At 39.4% G+C, this 21,104-nt stretch overlaps 1 protein-coding gene across 1 annotated transcript in view; it reads left to right on the top strand.

Moving 5' to 3' along the window:
- The window catches only part of RASA3 (RAS p21 protein activator 3), a 134,556-nt gene that overhangs the window by 100,488 nt on the left and 12,964 nt on the right, over nucleotides 1–21,104 (top strand). Inside the window, exons 7-18 of the mRNA XM_075091775.1 lie at nucleotides 2,533–2,605; nucleotides 6,969–7,048; nucleotides 11,072–11,176; nucleotides 11,673–11,829; nucleotides 12,663–12,811; nucleotides 14,814–14,928; nucleotides 15,863–15,937; nucleotides 16,459–16,582; nucleotides 17,734–17,840; nucleotides 18,484–18,561; nucleotides 19,502–19,579; nucleotides 20,136–20,209. Coding sequence (XP_074947876.1) covers nucleotides 2,533–2,605; nucleotides 6,969–7,048; nucleotides 11,072–11,176; nucleotides 11,673–11,829; nucleotides 12,663–12,811; nucleotides 14,814–14,928; nucleotides 15,863–15,937; nucleotides 16,459–16,582; nucleotides 17,734–17,840; nucleotides 18,484–18,561; nucleotides 19,502–19,579; nucleotides 20,136–20,209 — 1,215 coding nt within the window. The remainder of the gene's footprint in view (nucleotides 1–2,532; nucleotides 2,606–6,968; nucleotides 7,049–11,071; nucleotides 11,177–11,672; nucleotides 11,830–12,662; nucleotides 12,812–14,813; nucleotides 14,929–15,862; nucleotides 15,938–16,458; nucleotides 16,583–17,733; nucleotides 17,841–18,483; nucleotides 18,562–19,501; nucleotides 19,580–20,135; nucleotides 20,210–21,104) is intronic.

Genomic DNA, 21,104 nt, shown 5'->3' with positions numbered 1-21,104 from the left:
AGTGTGTAATTTGTGGTTAGGCTTAATTTGTGCATCTTCTCACCTCACAGTTGGAGGCCAGTTTTCGAGCAAATTTACTGCCTAATTTTGGGCAGGGGCAGAAAAGGAAGCTAAATACATCAACATCTTGCAATGTATTCACATTTATATGTGAATATTTAAAGTATTTTCACTTTCAAGGTGTGACAAATTAATGTGTTTCGAAAGCCCTATGTGGCTCGGTCCTATAATTTGATATATGTGGACATAATAGCATGGATAAAATTTGGAATGTGGTTTCAGTAATGATGTTCTGCATAATACTCTTCACTATACATTTGGGATTAAATTTTTCTGTTACGTAATAAAAATTTCCTGTGCTGTTGGATGTCACTATTTGTGCCTGCATGTCTAGAGTAGTCTTTTATGTCTGTGCCATGTTAGAAACAAAACAGGTCTGCTGTGACCTCAAAGAATCAGATTTGGTAGCATGGGTTGTTCATAATGTTTTACCACAATTTATTGAAAATACTAGAAACCAAGATGCATTCTTGACAAACACTTACTTTGCATGCAGAAGAGTCTTTGAGACTGGTCTGTATTCTTAACCTTTGTCTAGGCGTGTTATGCCTTATCTCTGTTAATAAGCTGTGTATTTGAGTTGTACACTTTGATGTTTTAAGCCTGTAACTTTTTTCAGATGGTACTGGGTGGCTGTTGCTAAAACTGTAAGGGGATTTTTTGACGAACCCTTGTATCCTTGATTGTCCAAACTTACTTTGTCTACTTCCCTCAGACCCCTAGTCCAGATAATGTGTGACAATTGATGATGTATTTCCCTTCAGAATAAGGAGCATAGCTTCATATTATTCCTATCTGGTTTTGGTAGGGGGAGAAGGCTTGCTTCCTATCTCCAGCAAGCAACATGCAGCTTATTCCCATCCACTGTTTTGTAATTGCCCAATAATTGTGCTTGCCATAATCGCCTCCAGTTCTACATCCTGCTTCCCAGTCCCCTCCCAGATGGGCTTATCAGTAAAGGGGCTGATTGGCAAGTGTGACTGATGAGATGGGATAGGCAATCTGCCCTACATCCTGGAGGCGATTAGTCTCTTATCTGTCAGCTTCCCCTAGGAATACTGGGATATTCTTAATCTGTATGTCTTTCTCCTCTCTGGATTTTTCAATGCCTCTCCATTTAGAGTAGGAAAGCTGCTTTATTCTGCTGCATTTATGCGGTGCCAAGCATAAGAATTTCAACAAATGTGCTGCTGTGTTTTATGTGATTTGTATTTAGAGAGCCATCGGACTTCCTGACCAAAACTGTTTCTATGCCTGTATTATATAGGGGAAAACATTGTATAGTGGTGGACTGGCCCATTCAAATCATACAGGAAGCCTGTAGCAGCACTGGGAATTAGATCCAGCTCTACTTGACCTCTGCAGAAGAATACATACAGTTGTCTGGTTAATATAAGCAGTTACAAGCTATCTAAGCAGCTTTGCTGCATGAGAAATGAGGGATAGATTCTGGGATGAAATGATTAGTAGGTCAGTTTTCCGCGTGGCTGATGTGCCTCTCCATCTGTGTCTGTTTTATCTATGTGTTCTTACTGCTGCAGAGCTGTAGGGGAAGATTGGTGACACAGGACAACACAGAGCTCTTCACTCGTATGTAACGAGAACAAATCAAGCATAGGTTCATAACATTTGGAAATCATGGAACAGCTGTTGGCTGGCCTCTGTGAAATGCATTGGCTGGCTTTAGCCCAATGCCAAGCAGTTAGATGTCTGTATTCTAAAAGGCAGGTGCAGGCGGGTGGCACTGCCCATAGGGGATGAATGGGCTGCACTGAACTTTGTCAGGCCTGTTGCCCGGTGAGTGGTTTGAAGGAGGTCTGCCATGTCTTGTTCCTACAGAGCAGTAGAAATTAAGAGAATTCTGCTCAGCACCGCACATAATAATTCAACAGCATAACATTAACTAAGTGTTGCTGGGGCTGCAGGGAAAAGGGTGGTAGTATAGCAATAAAGTATTCTTACTGAGGAAATCACTCTGGGGTTTTTTTGATTAACACCACTGAAAAGCATTCATTGATTCTTCAGGCCAAGGTTGTAAAATATATGAAACACAGAAATAGCTATGTCAGTCTTCCTGTCTCCTGTGCTTTTAGGGTATGAGGAATTTTTGAGTCACATCAAGACTGCAACCGTTCCCCGAATGTTGCTGCTCAAAGCGCCATTCCTCTCAGTTTCTTTGTACAGATATAAGATTCTGCTGGATTAAGAGAGTGACAGAATCGGGGTTCAAGGACTTGTGTTTAAGAGAGGATAACAAACTGTGATTACTGCCACTAGAGAAATAGGCATGCAGTGAATCCCTCTCTTAAATGTGTGTGTGTGCCTTGCTGTGCTGGAGCCACATGGCATTCCAGTTTTATCAGCTAAATCAAGTGGATGACTATTTGTTCCTCAGTGTCTCAGTGTCTCTGTTCTAGGACCGCACTTCTGCTAATGTCATTTCTTACTTTTTTTTTTCTTTCCTTAATTCAGATCAGAAGCCAAAAAGACTAAAGTTAAAAAGAAGACCAACAATCCACATTTTGATGAAGTGTTTTATTTTGAGGTTGGTATTTCAAAGGAACGGGTGATAAGCTGAAATACTATACTGGAGATAGCTGGCACAGCATCCTGTTCCATGTTGTGCCAGCTGTCATCTTTGAAAACTGTTCCAAAGCATGGTGCAGGGGAGGGAAGTACCCAGGATCAGACTGGCAGTGTGCTGTGGGAGCAGTATATTGCTTCAGCTCAGGTGCTCTGTAGGAAAAGCTTCAAGGTGGGCATTTATGAGTAGCAGGCTTTACACTCCATTGCAACTCACCCCAGAAAAGTTTTGAAAGAGGACAGTTAAAAATTGAATTTTAAAAAAAATTTTTTTTTTGTAGCCTGTGGTTTTATAGCTGCTCCACCCTGTCTTTTCCAGTCAATGGGAGGAAGGTTATCTCCTAGGAATACTGAAAACTGTAGAGGAAAAATACACTTAAACTGGATTGTTCTGGCTGTCTACCAGTCTGCTGCAATACCAGTGCCTTTCCTCCAAGTGGGTGAAACCTCTAAGCTTTATTTAATACAGAGCATTTTCAGCAAGCCCAGTTAAGACAAAGTATGACTTTCATGAAAGTGCTTGTTTTGGTTCTTCCTGGCAAAGGTAGCTGTAATGGTGGTGTGTCCATGCATATATGTGCATGTGTTTATAATTCGGATACCTCTTTAAATGTTTAATTCTGTCTTCTAAAGTATGTGTATCTTTCTCTTTTCTCATGGACATCTTAGTCCCAGTCTACACTTAACCGTTCTGTTTCAGTACATACCTCAAGAACGTACCTGGCGTAATGAAGTTGATGAAAAGCCACAGCAGTACAATGCAGTTGGCATATCATTGAAGAGTCCTTTCTGCCCATACAGCTTGCGTAATTCAGATCACATTTACATTGGAAATAGTTGCTGGCATAGGGATGTCACCCAGGGATGTGGTTTCTCAAATGAGTTTGGGGCACAGGCAGACATATCAGGAAGTAGAGCCAGAGAAAGAGGAGCCATATAAGCGCTGTTGCACTGTACAGATCTGAAGTGCATGTATCATTCTTGGCAGTGCCAGTGAGGGGCTTATTGCTGTCTTCCCCCTCCTTCTACAAACCACCATCTTTGCCTGGAAGCTGACAGTTGTACCGACTAATCTAAAGTCGGTCATACCAGCAGAAATGTGCTCTTGTTGATGTAACATATCTGGATTTGAGGAACAGATATAGCAAGTCCTTTATTGGCAAGAGCACTTTCTCAGTGCCCAAAAGGGTTGGAAGCCTTGAGTATTGGCTGGGAGAGCTAGCTAAGGTAATCTTTCCTCTGGTAACCCAGCATGTCTCCTCCTAGGATAAAACGTCACTGGAGACTTAACTTTAGCTAGCAGTGAGCCTTCATGCCTGCTTGCCTGACTTCGTGAGATTGTGTGGAGGTGCTGCATGGGCATGGTTGGTGAGGGAGAGAGATCCCATGCTACTGAGTGCTGAAAATGCACTGAGGTGTCTGTGTGTTCGCTCAGGGCTGCTCAGGATTTCAGTCTGTCACCTGGCCCAGCTGCAGCCTTTGGCAGTGACACAAGAGTGAGGCTATATGTAAATAAACTAAAATGGGTTTACTTATTCTTAACATAGGCAGTTCTGGAAATCATCTGACAGCAGGAGCTTTTTAATGAGAATGTAATCCAGGAATTCAGCCTGTAAACCACAAAACTTCACCTGTCTGATTCCTCAGCGTTCTGTGCACTGCAGAAACAGCGAACGTTTGGTATTTAAACACTGAAGTTGGCAGGTGGTGCCATATTGGGAGAGGAAGGAGAGAAACAGAAAGCATCTTCCAGCTGGAGTTGTGGAGGGGACTGGAGGCTTGTTGAGCTTGCCTTTATGCTGAGAGCTGCATTGCATGCAAGTATCAGCAGAAGCAAAATCCGAACTCAAGCCCATGCCCCGGTTGTCCTGCTAACTCGGAGCAAAATGTTTCCTTTGCAAGAGGGTAAGAGCAGAGCTTGGCAAACGTCTGAATCAGCCAGAACTCTGAAACATAAACATACCCTTGGTGCAGACAGAGCTATCATAGGCTTATCTCACTTTCAGAGTAGTTAGTACCTATGAGGCTAAATGTCTCCAAAGAACAAGGTTCAGTAGAACTGCTGTGACTGGGAAATATATTCACTAATGAGACATGGGCAGACCTGTGGCTGGTGCATGCTAATGGAGCGCTCTCATTCCTGTGGAGCTGCACAGATTCATGCTGTTGACAGCGGTGTCACTTACTGCTTCCAAACAGCTTCATCAGCTTTCCTGCAGTCTGCTAGCACAGTGATTGGCCGTGCCTCCAAGGAAGAAGCTGATCTGTAAAAGGCAGTGAACCGTTGCTTTCCATACTATGACCAAAAAGTCGCAAAGATTTAATTTTCTAAATGGAAAATAGCTCATCACTGGTTTGAGAGATCTAAGGCCTTGTTTAAGGGGTGCTGTGAGTGAAACTTGCACCTGATGGTTAGAAGCCATTTTCACCACCGCTCCAGCTGCAGCATGGTGTGGGGGCTCGGAGTTCTATATGCAGCTACAGGAAAATGCCCCTCTTGCGGGAACCGAAGAACGTACTGCTGGAGACGTGCTTGCAAACCTGCATGTGCTGAAAAAAATCGAGCAGCTGATAAACGGCTTGCCAGCTTTGCCTAAAGAAAGGGAGCAGCACAGCAGAATTGTGCCCCCTTTTTTTGTAAAATGGTACGTGGCAGCTAGTTCAGCACTGTGGACTGGGAGTTCCTTCATCTCCAGTTTCATCCTTGGAATGGATGGACGTCATACAACTATCTTTTTGGGCATATTGCTCTTGAGCTGTATGAATCTGCACACTAAGCAGTTGTACAGGTGAACAGAGAGACCTCGTACATACAGACCCAAGCAAAACTTCTCAGAAAAGTGTTTACTTAAAAGGGATGTGCCATAAGTTATACCTATGCTAAACCTTTTTAAACAACTCGTGTTATGGGTAATAAAACAGTTAGATTTGCTTCCTTATTAAAAATTACACTATTAGCTTCACAATTGTCGTAGAAAATGTCGTTTGCAGTTATGTAGGATAATTTCTTGAAGCCACAGGGAAGACAGTTGCCAAGTGTAGGGTGAGAAAACTTGTGCTGAGCTGCTGAAGTTGTAGGCTGTATTTAAATCCTTTGTACTCTTGGGCTTACAGGTGCATTTGAGTCAATTATAGTCTAGAGGGATTGGCCTCCAGTGCTGCTAGTACCGTTTAGTTTTTATGTGTTGCCTTGAAAATGGTGCCTGCTTCACACATACACACTCAAAAAAGGCTCTATTGAGTGTCCTGGGATGAAGATTCTTTTCTGGTTCCTCTCCACTTGTGCAGCTATATATTTGCATCCCTTGTTTGTACCACCTGCATCTGATGTACAGTACAAAACCAAGGCATCAAGTTTACAATAAAAGCCAGTTTTTGTGAGTGGGAAGTATTAAGCTGCAAGTGCATTTAAACCTATAATAAAGTTCAGCTTCTGTGTGCAACTAGGAGCTGAACCCACACATCATACATACTTGCATTTGATCAGTTCCTGCTGTGGTTTCAGCTGGGTGGGGTAGCCTTTTTTCTCAAGTTTCTGACACACTATGCAAAAATACAACCATCAAAGTCTTTTTATAATCATGCTACAAAACAAATGTTAAGAAATGTTTGTACAAAATTTTTTTTTTGCTAATGCTCTACACTTATGGCTGTCTTCCTTTATTTTCTGTCCGTGCTTTGCTGTTTATCAGTCTTGCAAATGTGGTTGGTGAACTGTGCACCTGGTTCTATACCCTGATATACATAACACAGGCTAGCATCTCTTGAACATTTGATCTACTTGGTGTTTTTTGTATGAGCACGATAAATTGATTTCCAGGATATCAGCATAGGCGGAACTTCTCAGTTTTAATTAGATCCAATGTAAAATGTTTTTAAGGGTGGTTTTGTTTTCTTGTCGGCCATTCCTCCCCCTTCCTTCAGAGAGCCTCAGAGCATCTGTTGTAGAGCTGTATTTAGAATTCAATTATTAATTGGACTTTTATTTCCCTAGATGGGTTAAAAAGTGGTATTCCTTTCTGTGATTTTTTTTTTCTTTCATCAGTGTAAACTCCAAGTACTATAGTAATATTAAAGATGACCTTTCTCTGTAAAGAAAGTGTGGAGTATCTAGTTGCTCTTGGATATGATTGTGTAACCACTGCTTTTGTACAGTGGGGAAACTGTTTAGTCAACACGTTTATTCACATGCGTGAATGTTTTCAGATTCAGGACTGAAGTCACTGCTGATAGTAAAAGACTGTGATCTTCCAGAGCTTTGTACAAGTAACATTGGAATGCTTTTGTGTCAGTTCTATTTGTTAAAGTTTCCTCCTTTTTATTAGGTTACAAGACCCAGCAGCTACAACAAGAAATCCCATTTTGACATTGAAGATGCTGATGAAATTGACAAAATGGAGATTAGGTAATATAAACCACTTTGTACTAATAAACGTGTCTTCCAGAGTTGTGTAAATTCATAGTAGACTCAGTTTTCAAAGTGCCAAGTATGGTTTTACAGTTCATAAATAAAGATGAGTCTCTGTCACTGTATCTGTATGCTCCTTTACCTCCATTGTCCTGTAGATGTATGTGAATATGTGACAGTTCCTCTGCAGGAAAAATCCTCATTATTTTCCTTAGTATCCTGTATACACTGTGTGTATCCTAATGTGCATTTGTCATTAAGCACAGCCTTTTATGTCTGAGCTCCCCTTCCTTCCCTCCCTCAGTTTCCCAAGAGAGCCCAGAAGCCCTGTGAGGCTCTTGGTTAAAGGGTTTGTTTTCTTTTATCACTTAATTTTAGCAACTCGTATAAGAACCTTCTTCCCTGAAAGGAAACTCTTGAGCTCCAAGTTTCTCTGGGGCAGAGGCAGTTTCTCTTCTCTCTTGACTGCCGGACTTTAACCCCTTCTTGCAAGGCTGAGTATGATACATGTGAAATCTATTGCACAGGAAGGAAGCAACTCTGATTTCAGAAACAAAACAACCCCACCCCACCCACTTAGTACTATTTTAGAACCTGCTGAGGCCTGTCAACAGTGGCTGTGGGCATGGGTGAATAAAAGAGTGGAGAGGAAACAATAGGAGGTGCAAAACCTAAAGGTATCACATGCGTCATACCATCACATACATTGAAACTTAGACTTAGGCCATTGTGATTTGGGTGCACTGTAGCTAAAAACTGCTGTATCTGTATCAGGTGGTCAGAAATTCCCCTCTCCTTTATGCTAGGATTTGGAGGAAGAAAGGTTGAGGGAGAATGGTGGCACCCCCTTCCTCCCCAGGTATTCCCACTGCAGAGGCTGTGAGCGCGCTTACCCGAAAACATTCCCACGTCCCTTCAGATGCATAATTGGCTGTAAGGAAAGGGGGAGAGACCAGGAAGGGGGAACAATACTTGCAGCAAGCAAGACACATCTATGGTCACAAATGAATGGATGACAGCTGTTATAATTTGACAGCCAGCTGCTGGTTTGTGTATCTGTTAATGTAGTATGACAGCACTACACAATCATTAATGAATTTGTGTTTGCCATGGCTCTGTGAGACAGGAAAGGGAAACTATTCATATGTGAGAGAGACAAGAGCTGTACTCTGTTTCTCTGAGAACATCTGTGCAGTGCAGCGTACTGTGTGAAGCACACAGTACAATGTAGTGGTGCAAAGGTAGCTGGTTTAAGGGCAACCCACAGCTGATACACAGGAGAGAGAGCAAAGGCCCAGGTTCCGTGCCATGCTGCTTTGGTGGTGTCAGTGTCGGCAGCACAGCAGATGGCCTAGCCCTAGCACCATACTACGTTTCTGTAAAGCTTTGCATGGTGTAGGCAAGTAGGAAGTAACATGTCCTATACCCCGTGGGATGTATGTGATGGAATGGGCAACTGAACAGTGTCTTAGGAGCCCCAGTCTGGTCTTTGTAACCATGATGCCCAGCCCCACCCTGATTTTAAATGAAAGCTAGGATTCTCTGATAGTTTTGTGACTCCAGAAGGGGACCCTAGACATTGGTAGACAGTGGTTACACGTTGCTTAATATTTCAGTGGATTCTTATTTTGTACTACTGGAGTAAATGGAATTATACAGTTTTACTTAGGATATTTTCTGGATAAATGGCTGTCTGCAATGATAACATACATGGAGCTGAGCTTCAGAAGTATCTTTCATTCCTTAAAACCAACACGTCACAGTGTGGTTGAGATGAATAATTTATGAGAAGGAAAAGATTAAACACTTAAATGATAGACAAAAGCAGATAAAGTGTTAGTCTTGGTTGGGCAAACTCTTTGCTCAAAGGTTTTGTCCCCTGTAGGACAGAGTGTTTTTGTTTCCATCTCAGGTTCGCCTTCCACCCCCGCTCACTTCCTCCAGTCTGTTTAGTCAGAGTTAGAATGCCCCCCTGCCCTCTGGATGGATCATACAATTTATGGGTTTGGGGGGTTGTTTTCGTTTTCTCTCCTGAGAAAAATGCTATTCCACAGGGTAAAGAGGAGACTTAGTCTCTCATGGTTTTTCTCTAAAGCTACAAAAGTTTCTTCTTTTGAGTGGGTGTAGGAAGTTGCAGGCAGGGCATATCAACACTTAGGGACCAGATGTTTTGGTGAAATTCATTGTTTCTCCTCCTCTCTATTTCTGTGACTGTAGTCTGACCAGTTTTAGAATAATCCTTGCTATAATTTTGCCTTCTAAAAACCTTGGGAAACAGTAGTCTCTTAGACTCTGAAGTCTGTGGATTATGATTTTTAAATGCTGCTTATGCTTTGTACTCCATGTGGACAAAACAATAATTTCAGACTTTGCATGCCTGCTTTGCATACAGTGTAGTGTGAGGTCTACCTTAAGGTAGTTCCTCTCCTACAGATCCTTCACACTGATTTTTTTTTTTTTTTTCTGTAACAAGTTGCTGTGGGGGAACACCCTCTGGTTGCAGATGTTTGAAAGTGTTTTCGCTAGTGGGCATCTTGAAAGAATTTGGATAAACTAGAAACCAGTAGCCTATAAATACTTTTTAAATTGTAAGTTTGACACTGTGTAAATAAACTTCTCAAAAGATTCCTTGTCTTCTGAAGCTGCTCTTAGCCATCTGAATTAGTTAGCAAGATAGTAACCAACCACATATGGAGAAAGAGGAGAGGAGGTTGAATTTTCAAAAAGGTTTTTTCTTTTTGGGGAATTCTTGCCCTTCAGAAATACTGTCAGAATGTCAGAGTTTGAAGAACTTAACCCAGCAGGCGTGCAGTGTGAGCTGATGGTATGTCTAGTGTATGAAACTTGACACATGAGACACTTGAGAGATGCAAGGCTCAGAGGATTTAAGTGACATCCTCTGCACCTGCATATGGTAGGATAAACCTTTAGAAGGACTATCAACATCCATTTCTTGACAAGCCTACTGTGACTTGCTTGACACTAAAAAGGTTGTGTAAATATGTCTGTAACTGAATGACTTTGTACCTTATCCAAATTAAAGTTGCTCTTCTAAAAATATTCATTATTTGAAAATCAGCATTTTTTCCGATATATCTTTTTTCCCCAAAAGTTTAAGGCACATTCAGACTGTCACTTAGCTGCAAAATTCTCAACTGAGCTTGTTTTAAAATAAAAATGCTTCTCAGAGGGAACCTTAAAATATGTACAGAAACAACTACCCTGGAGTTTGAAACCCTTGCTCTGAGGTGGGTATTGTAGCATTTACCTTCAAATGCCAGCTAAACACCAGTACTTCCACTTTGAACCTCAGCGCAGTTGTTTTACATCCTAATGTTAAAGAGTGTGAAAGGGAAGGACTTACCATGCAGATACACGTATCAGAACTTAGCAAATGTGAGGGACTGAGTGCCAAAAGTTATGTTGTCTTCAGTCAATACACTGATTATATAGACTGGTAGAACTGTCTTCAGGTTTTGAGTATCTGTACAGAATTAGTTTAGGTGCAACAAATTCGTAAGCTTGATGCAGTCTTCCCAGGTGCTAGAGCCCTGGGAAGGCCTGTGTAGACTTTCAGCCCAACTCTGTAAAGCTGCTGCTTAGCTGCTAGTAACCCCAAATTAGGCTGGGACTGACAGCACAGCATCCTTAAGTATCTCTACATTTTTTTCCCCCGATGTCCATTTTACCTGTATTTTCCTGTTTTCTGGGATAGCCAAACAGCCCCCTGAATCTTTATCAATATGGATAGTGGAAACAGTACAGATGAGGGAAAGGTTGTCTAGATGATTTTTTTTTTTTCCACTGATGTTTCATGGAGGTGAATTGCAGGGCTCCAGAAATCTAAGGTAAGGTTGTCTGTTTACTGTTTGAAAAACTTTATTGTAGAGTTTCAAGACTTTCTAGCTCATAGGCTTGAGGGAAGAAAAGTAATAAAATTGAAAACAAGGTTGGGATTATTTGTTTTTTTATTTTTTTTATTTATTATGAATATTTTAAAATTATTTGGTTTTATTACAGAGTTGATCTTTGGAATGCCAGTAACTTGAAGTTTGGAGACGAGTTTCTAGGAGAACTGAGACTCCCTTTGAAATTTCTCCGACAATCTAGTTCTTACGAAGCATGGTATTTGACATTTTTCTTTTGGAGAATAAGTAGAAACATATGTCTGCTGTGAAGACTTAAGAGTAATTACTGCAATGTGATAAAGTTTAAATGGATTTAATTTTAATCTTTTTTTGTAAGCAAGCCAAAGTAATCTTAGCAAATGTAAGAACAAGAAGTTTTGATAATGTGATTAGAGACTGCAGTCTGCCTCTGTATTGCATGTGGGAGTTCTAATACATTGGCTTGGTGATATTATTTACCGCAGTTCATCAGCAGTGCTGATGATTTTAGTGTGGGGGTTTTTAATCATATCTACATAAATCTTTATAAGAGCTACCCATGTTGGTGCAAAATAGACTGGCAAACTTAATTACAAAGTCTGATTCAGAGCTGTCAAGAATTTGATACACGTATAAATACTGTGTGTATCTGTATGTTTTATGTAAGTTCATGTATAGCCAGAGATAATCTTGTGTTTCAGCACAAACTTTCTGTCTCGTTTTTTGTATATCAGGTATTTCCTGCAGCCCAGAGATAATGGTAATAAGTCACTGAAACCTGATGACCTCGGTTCCTTAAGGTTAAATGTGGTTTACACTGAGGACCATGTTTTTTCCTCAGACTATTACAGTCCACTTAGAGATCTCCTGCTAAAATCTGCAGATGTTGAGGTAATTTGCTTGCACTGCTTGTTGTTTACCTGCAGATCATCTTCACAGGGGTCTCTCTGAATGTTTGTCACTATCTTGCTGGCACCATGGTTGTGTAATTACCAAAGACTTCAGCTTTTTCCTTTCCGACCTTGTTAAGCTCTGCATATCCCTGGTGCTTGTTTTCAGTCCTTGCAGAAAAGATCTTTATCTGCATGCAGTATGGTGGGTGAAGGCACACCCAGGAACACCAGTGGTTTTAACAGCAACATATTCTTCGTGGCTTTCTAACTTTACATGTGAAAATGCAAAGTAAACGTCAGTTTGATCAATTGGTTTTCCTTTACTGGAGAAGAACAGGTTGACTTGCATAATTAAAAAAAAACAACAACCAAAACCAAACCCAGTCCAAGAACTAATCCTGAAATGTCAGAGGGTTGGACCATGTCTGCCATTATGTATACTTTTAGCAGGTATAACAATGCTTTTATTTCAGTACAAGAACTGGGTTCTGGACTTATTGTGCCTTGAAATTTAGAAGGGTTAGAGTTCTTCCTCTTCACTTGCTTCCCAGACAACAGTGGCATTCAGTGAAAAGGCAGCTATTAAAACTGGGGGGAAAAAAAGAGGCTGTACTGTAACAGTTTTTAAATTGCTGCCCTCTTCTGATCAAAACTTAGAGCCAACAAAAACTGGAATGTAATGCCCGCCCATGTTGTGTACAGGCATGTTTGGGTAACTGGCCACTGCAACTGTTGTGTGGGGTTCTGCATTAAAGAGCTAATGGGAAAAGTAAGAAAGGATGCATGTTCTAGAAAGATATCTCAATTTTTTTATTTCTTTCCACTATTCAGCCTGTTTCAGCATCAGCTGCACACATTTTGGGTGAAGTCTGCAGAGAAAAACAGGAAGCAGCCATACCTCTTGTGAGGCTTTTCTTACACTATGGCAGAATTGTGCCTTTCATAAGTGCCATTGCAAATGCTGAAGTGAAAAGAACTCAGTAAGTACCAAAAACCAAATTGCTGTCAAACATACCTACTCTGTGTTGGCTAATGTTAGGATCTTCCACTCCAGAATTTTTAGTTTCTAGAATTACATGTAATTTCAAAAGAAACTGTTGGAGTTGTTCCTGTCCCTCCCAGCTGAGTGGCATAGTTCTTCATAAATGCATTCACTGCTCTGAAGATCTGGTGAGTTTGATTTTAGGAGGAATTCCCATCATGTTCTGCGAAATCTGCTTCCAAGACTATTGTACGGTCTGAAAGCAGGGATTTTTGCTCTTCTCAGTCTTAATTATATTTGATGATAACTGTGAAATCCTACATTCAGCTCTTCATATGAAATCATTTCATGTTTATAGTGTGCTAATAAATCATCTCGTGCTAAGTAAAAGTGATGAATTTGTTCAAAACAAAAAACAAGTTTCTTCATAATAATGAATATTTAAGGCAAGCTGTGTGTCTAATGTTTCCAGTTAGAGGGCTGAGGAACAAAGACAGGATAGGATCTGGCAGTGGATAGCAGAAAACAAAGTCTCTTTTCTGGTCACTTCTTGTAAGTCCCTTGTTTGGCGTCCTGGTGTGCTGACAATTTAGTAGTGTAAGATCTAGTATTCACACCAGGCAGGCCCTAAAGAACATTTGTTGCCACAAGCCTTGTGCCTATGTAGTCATGCTCTTTACTGACAGTAGAAGAGACAATTGGGAGTCAAGGGGAACGACAGATACTGACTTTAAAGTAACAGCTTTGTCGGTACAAAATAAAGTCTTTGTGTGGGTTGGCTTTTTCAGAGCATCTGAGGGATAGAGTGTTTTCCTTCCTGTAGGTAGGTGTATTTTTTCTGTGCGGCAGGTTGGCTGAAACAGCTTGGTTGCTGCAGTATGAGGAAGTTTGCTGCTCCCTAGTCAGTCATGTTCCTGTGTCAAAACAGCAAAGATGGTGTTTGTTTTCAGGGCTTTCTGGCATTTGTAACAGGCAGTGAGCTTGCTTTTTTATGAAAAAAAAATAATGAATCCAGCAAAGTAATTAATCCTGTTATTCATTACTTGTAAATGGGTGCAACTGTAGTAAGCTATAAACAACAGAAAGACATTGGTGTGTGTACAAGAAGCAGCAAATAACTTCACGTCCAAGTTTGATCTCCTATCAGGAGGCACAGGTTTTGATCATGTGGCTTGTAGATGAGCCATTGATTAGGTACCTATCTGCATAACATAAATTGTTATACGAGGAACTGCAGGTACAAAATTAATATGAAGTTACTTGCATTTTCAAAATGAAAGTAATGCTAAAAAAAAAGTACACATGAGAGTTCAACTAGCTAAAGCTTAATGAATCTCAGTGGCTGTATGTCTAGTACAAGGAGAATTCTGTGCAAGTGGCTTTTCAGAAGAATATGAGAGTCTGCATGGCATCAACTGTCCACACAGTTCTCGGGGCAGAATTGTGATCTGCACTGTGTTTAATAGTGTTATCATAGGACGGTGCTGTAAGTCACTTAGAAAAGATGGCTATGTCATTGGAGCCGGTATCTTCGACTTCCTTAGAGCTTACAAGTACTCATCTTGTAGGAGAAGGTAGTAGGTCACGTGTAATGTCCAGTGTTGCTGTGAGACTAAAATCACTGCTTCCTTCCCTTACTCAAATTACGCTGTTCAGTAGCTCGTGAAAGCGGGCGCATTCTTCCCTGTTTATATTGTAAACCCCTTTGATTTGAGCCCGCATGTTGCCATGTGTTTGGATGGTGCACTGGGCACACAGGGCTAATGCAAAGAAGAAAATGCGTTGTCCCTCTGGACTTACTGTGACTCCTGCTTTTCTGTTAGAGCCTGGAAGTGCACTAAGTGCTATGTGGCTGCATTTAATGGCAGGCTGGTGTCAAAGGGAGTTCCTGTTTGTGCATTCAAACTCAGATTTCCATCACCTTTCACTGCTTCTTTTATTTCCATGTATTAGCAGTTTATTACAAAGAGACTAAATTACAGAAAATTGTTCATTTCCAGAGATCCAAACACCATTTTCAGAGGAAACTCGTTAACTTCCAAGTGCATTGACGAGACAATGAAACTGGCAGGGATGCATTATCTGCAAGTTACACTAAAGCCAATTATAGATGAGGTAAGAGAAGTTTAGGCTGTTTATTTGATAAAATGTCACTGTAAAAAGCCTTCAGGGAGCAGATACTGTTTATTCCTTCCCGTTGTAAGATGACTTTGTAGGAATAATGCTTAAGAGCCTGTTTCTACATTAAAATCCTGTGTGTTGGTTTAGCCACAGCTGAATCACCCAATTCAGAAACAGTTCAACTGTATTAAAGGAAAAGGAAAGTTTCAATTTATTGAACTAAATTACTCAGTTTTATAAAATCTAACACTTAGAGTTTCTGAGAAATTAATAAAGTAATAACTTAGATGAATAAAGATATATATACCAGAAAGCTGCTGGGAAGCTATAAGTAGTACATTTCAAAGTATTACGGGTATAAAGGAATAAAATTATTCTTAGATAACTGTGTATGTGATGCATGTATTGTAACAATGGTTTATTATCTATCCAGTCCAGAATGGTGGGTGTGGGTATTTTAGTGCAGTAATTGGGCAATACTTTTAGACCACAGACTTCCTTTAAATGATTTGACAGTTTCTTCAGCTGTTGTTTTAATGTTTCATCAAAAAATGTCGAGTTTTTAAAGAAATAGATACACTTTCAAAGCTGACTGTTTTGGCAAAACAGGGCTTTTCTTGAACAGCCTTGCTTGAGAGAGCCTTAACAAACAACTCTTCATTTCCGCTGAAGAAAAGCATAGAACAAATTAATGCTACTTTTTGGAAGAAAATAAAGATCGCATGTAATGTACCTTCATTTATCAACAGAAAAAAACCCCACAATTTATAAAGTTGGCTTTTGCCTTTTACCCCCAAAAAAACTAACAGATCATGCTTTTTTACAGAACTTTTTCTACTTGAAGGTAAACTGATGTATTGACTGTTGACTCTGTTTTGGTTCATGGGTTTTTTGGTTTTGGTTTTGTTTTGTTTTTTTTTTCTTCTAGATCTGCCAGGTCCATAAACCTTGTGAAATTGACCCTGTGAAATTAAAAGATGGTGAAAACCTGGAAAATAACAGGGTATGCATTAGATTTTGAAGATATAATCTCTGTTTACGCTATCAGGTTTAACTGAAGTCCTCAGATGTTTGATGTTGTAAATAATTTTGTTATTCATTAGAATACACTGGAAGCTTTCTTAACACCACAAACTGTTACAATTATTTTACAACAGCTTTACATTATGCTATAAATACAATATCTGTAGAATGTTAATCACTTCTTCCCCCACCCTCGAGGACAGGATAACTTAGCCTGTGGCTCTACTGATGACCTAGAAAATGGTGCTATGAAAAGGAATGATATGCTGTACAGCCGTATCACTTGATGTTTGTTTTTGACAGGAATAATATTTTTACTCTTGTACTTGAATGCATGCATTTACCAAAGAGAGTATCACTGAGTGTGAGATTGTTTTGCAAGTATATGATGTTGAAAGTGAGAATCTTTTAATGCTGCCATTATGAATAAAACTAGGAATAATACCGCTTTCCACAGCAGATTGTGATACTGATTTTTCTCATAATCATTGCGTTTTTCAGGAAAATCTGAGGCAATATGTTGATCGCATTTTTACTGTAATTACAAAATCTGGTGTAAGCTGCCCTACAGTGATGTGCGATATTTTCTTTTCACTGAGAGAATCAGCTGCCAAACGTTTTCAAGGTGAGTTTCCATGTACTGTTTTATTTTACATCATTGGTACCTTTTAAGTGTAGGTATAGTCTAGTAGTCTGCATGATCCATGATGGATATAGTAATTGAACAGCATCTTATCTAAAATACCATTTGGAGTGTGTATTAATGCTGGTTTTTCCTTGATTATTCATTCCACAAAGAACATGACTTTTAATGATTGTGTGAGTTTTCCTTAAATATCTTTCAAAGGAAATCAGCATTTAAAAAGAGCATTATGATGGTGTGTATTTGTGGTTTCAGTATTTGCAAAGTGTGCTCGATTTTCAAATGTTTGGGTTTTTGTAATTGTTCATTCTGCAGACTCCATGCAGCTGAATTATTTTCTGCTCATACATCAATCTGTAATAAAGGCCAATCTATAAATTATTGGAGTCGATCCAAGCTCATTGCCCTAGGAGGCCCATGTGCAAAGGTTTTCTGGCTGTTAGGAGAGAATTCTTTCCGTTCCTTCCTAGTTGTTTTGGCTCTGTGAGAATGAGCAGGCAATGTAAAACTGGAATTGAGGAAAACAACCAACCTGTGTATTTGCATGGAGGGATAAAGATTACAATAGCAAAGTTTGAGAGAGCAACAAGAGTTCAGCTTTTGAACAGTCGCTTCATAGTAGAGAAGCTCAAGCAGAAAGCCATTAATTGTGCTGTTGTGCTCTTTATTTTATGTAAAAATAAATACAAAATTGTATTGTCTGTAATTACCAACTGGAATAGATACATCAGGAGTCTGTACAGCACTTCTGCCGGGGGTATAACTAGATAACTGAGAGGTAGCATCTGTGCTGAACATTTTATAAACTATGTAAGTTATTTATCATACTTTAGTTGTGTAGATGGAATAGCAGATGTTTGTATGAATTTCTCTGTGTAGTGGAAGAGTGAATGGTGTTTTCCTTGTAGCCTGTGTTGTGAACTCACTGCTTTTTAAAAGGCTGTCATTTCCTTGGTTTATGCTAGCCAATCTCTAGCTCAAAATCCCCCATCATCAGTGTAATCCTGTAACTCCTAAATATATATGTATCCAACACATGCTTGAATTAGCTTTCTGAAGGCGTTCTGATAATTTCAGAAGGTTGTTAGGGAAGGATTATTGAAATGCTGAGTAGAGGTCTTTTTTTTTAATAGGTGACCTAGATGTGAGGTATACAGCTGTCAGCAGTTTTATTTTCCTGAGATTCTTTGCTCCTGCCATTCTTTCTCCAAACCTCTTTCAACTTACACCACACCATCCAGTAAGTACTGTATCAGTTTTTTCTAGCTGCGTATATAGTTCTGTCACCATAGTCTGTCTACCAAGATTCTTTCTTCAGTTCTTTTAATAGCCTTTAGGAGAAGTACCTTTGCTAGTTCAAAGATCTGCTATGTTTGTCTTGGATATGAAGCGTATGTTGAATGGCTGTGTATGTGAAGAACCTGGGAGGTATGGGAGGAACAGTGAAATTTAAGGACAAACAAAATAGATAGTCTAGGCTGCTGTGGAAAAGGTTCATTTTTGCCGCAGTACATTAATGCTGGATTGATTGTCAGCAATGTTGGAAATGTTTTGGATGTTAAGCAGCTTATAAAAGACTTCTAGTAGTTGTACTTATTGGGACTGGGGAGGACCTGGACAGTCCTCAAGACAGAAATCTATTTTTTTCTTGCAAGTGATTGCCTTTGATTCTCTGAAGAGCAATAGGGTAGCTATGAAGCATGATGGCTTGAGAGTCAAAAGCCGTTAAAAAAAGCATCTTTTTTTACTGTAATGTTTTATTGGGTCTTTTCTAATTTTATGTTACTTCTCTGCAAGTGAAATAAGAAAGAATGAATGTAGTTTACCTTCCTCTATTCCATATTTTAAATAGCTAGTACATAGAATGATGTTCTCTTTCCTAGGATCCTCAGACTTCTCGAACTTTGACACTTATCTCTAAAACCATTCAAACGCTAGGCAGCCTATCAAAATCTAAATCTGTAAGTATGCAATTTTCATTTAAAGGCTTAATTTGGGAAAGTGATTTTCTTTTTTTTTTTAATCTTTTATCACTCATTGTAATTAAGCCTTTAAAATGCTTGAGTTGTACTAGGCTTATGCAAAACTGGTTATGGTTGCTTTGATTATAAGCCTCTCATGCTCACAGGAAGACTAAATCTGCCTTAATCTGAACTAGATTTCAGTAAAGCAAAATTGTGTGACCAACCTAGAAGTCTGTTCCAGGGCTTTTCATTCATTCCTTCTGGAAGAAAGTTAGTGATCAGGAAAACCTGTGAAGTGCTCTACTTGTCTCCAGTACACGATAGCAGCTCTCCAGGGCTTTACAGATTCAGCATTTTAAAGCCCAGCTGAGAGGAATTGGCCAATAAGGGGAAGGTGTATGCTTTTCTTTTCATAGCAGTTCAGTTTTCTAGCAGTCAGTGGTGAGATTAGATCTAAATGCCCATGCTCTGGATGTTTGAAATAAAACTTGTGTACCTAAGGCATCACAGTGCTATATCTGGTGATAATTTGGGGTCACTGGTGATGTAGTTAGGATTCACACAGGCAACTGTAGATGAATCTGTACCTCAGTTACAAATCCTTTGAGAAAACAGAACCCCTTCTTTCACGCTTCTTGTCAGCTTCTTTTAGGACCAAGATTAAAAACCAAAGCAGAAGTTTGAAGCTTTTGAAGAATGCGTTATTAACTGTAGTAACCGAACACTTGAAATGCATTCTGCTACCTTCTTGAAATAAAAATTTCATACCACCAAATGTGTGCTGTACAACATGAAAGTAGCGCTTTGCTTATTTTACCTCTGGCCAGAAAAAAAACCCTCTTATCTTCAGTGGCTTGCTTCATGGTGTTGCTGTTAACAGTAATATTTTCTATATAAACTGTATTATGATATGCATGGTTTTGGGTTTGTATTTCAGGCCAATTTCAAGGAATCCTACATGGCTACTTTTTATGACTATTTTAATGAGCAGAAATATGCAGATGCAGTAAAAAATGTAAGTAATGTATGTGAATGTTCTGAAAATCCTGCTGTGTTGTTGAAGCTGATGCTTGGAATCCTAGAATGTAATACAGACTGTTTGTAAACCAGGAGGCATGTGCTGGAAAACGCTGATTCCTGATAATTGTAATATTCAAGAAACTTATATCAAATTATGTGCATGTCAATAGTAGAATCTTTTTGGATCTACTTCTACGTAATAATGAGGTTAGATTGCCAAGTGGCTGCTTAGAGCTTGAGACGTGCATGCTTCATAGGGTGCTGCAGATCTGTGATGAAAATTGCTTAGTCTAAAAGGAGGTGAAAGATACATATAACAAAGGAGCATAAGAAGCGTTGATCATCTACAGTTTTTCTGCTTAAGAGCGTTTGCGCTATTTTTAGTTTACGGCCCAGGAAAGCTCCCAAATTCCTCAAGCTTCTGACATTACCTTCTGTTTAACTACTTCTACAGTATTTTCTTGTAGCTCTGTGCTGTACAAATGTTAATGTTTTAAATTTGTGTAGTGCAGTACTGTTATTTTTATCTATGCTTTTTGTTCACCTTTTAGTTTCTAGATCTAATTTCATCTTCAGGAAGGAGAGATCACAAGAGCATAGAGCAACCTATATTGCTTAAAGAAGGGTAAGCATGCGTGTGCAACGAAACCCTCTACTTGTGTGCTTGCTACCATTCTAAGGCAGCTATCTTATTTTCCACCATCCGTATTCCATCCATGTGTTCAGAGAAGAATGTAGGAAGATTCTTGTGTTGCTATTTCTATTCTCTGTGGCTACTGTAGCTGATTTTAACATCTTTTCATTTGATTTAAACATCTTAATTTAAGTATGTTTTGAAATAAGTGGAGGAAAAAGAAGCCTGTAGAACTTAATTAGCACAGGTAAGGCAAAATAAACTTAAATCAGGATTGTGTTAAAATCAAGTTGATTTTTTTTTCTGAACTCCAGTGAACAAAAGCTGTAAAATTCCACTGTGAAGGCAGATACTGAATATCTTAGTGAGGGCAAAGCCTGCAAATGGAATTTGGATTTGCTGCCCTGTAAGATCTGTACGCTAATCATTATCATGGCCATTTCAAGGAAAACTTGTGATGCACTTGGAACAGTTTCTAGTTTTAGTACCCTTCAGTATTAGTTTTAGATACTAATTGTTGACATTTTTTTGTGTTACAAAACTGAGTTAAGATCATCGAAGTGCACTGTGGAAACAGCTGCTTTGAGCTGGGAGGAAGAAAGTAAAAAATCCAAATTCTTCCTGTCAGAGCTCAGTAAGCTGAACTGCTGCTTTGAAAGTAAGCTTTCATGGTAGCTCTAAGTCATGCAAAAATAAGGTTTTTGGCTACCCCTTTCAGTTAACCTGCACAGTTCACTTCACTTCTATGAGTGTCTGTCCCCAGAAGCAAGTTTGTCTATCTTAATTCTGTATACTTATCATTCTTTTGTTTTGAAAACAAATATATAGTTTGTAACATTTTCCCTCTAACTCTAAAACATTATTTTTTTCTGCCTCTGTCTTTCTT

Source organism: Phalacrocorax aristotelis, chromosome 1 (assembly GCF_949628215.1).
Source record: "Phalacrocorax aristotelis chromosome 1, bGulAri2.1, whole genome shotgun sequence".
Taxonomy (NCBI): domain Eukaryota; kingdom Metazoa; phylum Chordata; class Aves; order Suliformes; family Phalacrocoracidae; genus Phalacrocorax; species Phalacrocorax aristotelis.
Note: the sequence above shows the minus strand (reverse complement) of the source record. Positions and strands in the feature narration are given on the sequence as shown.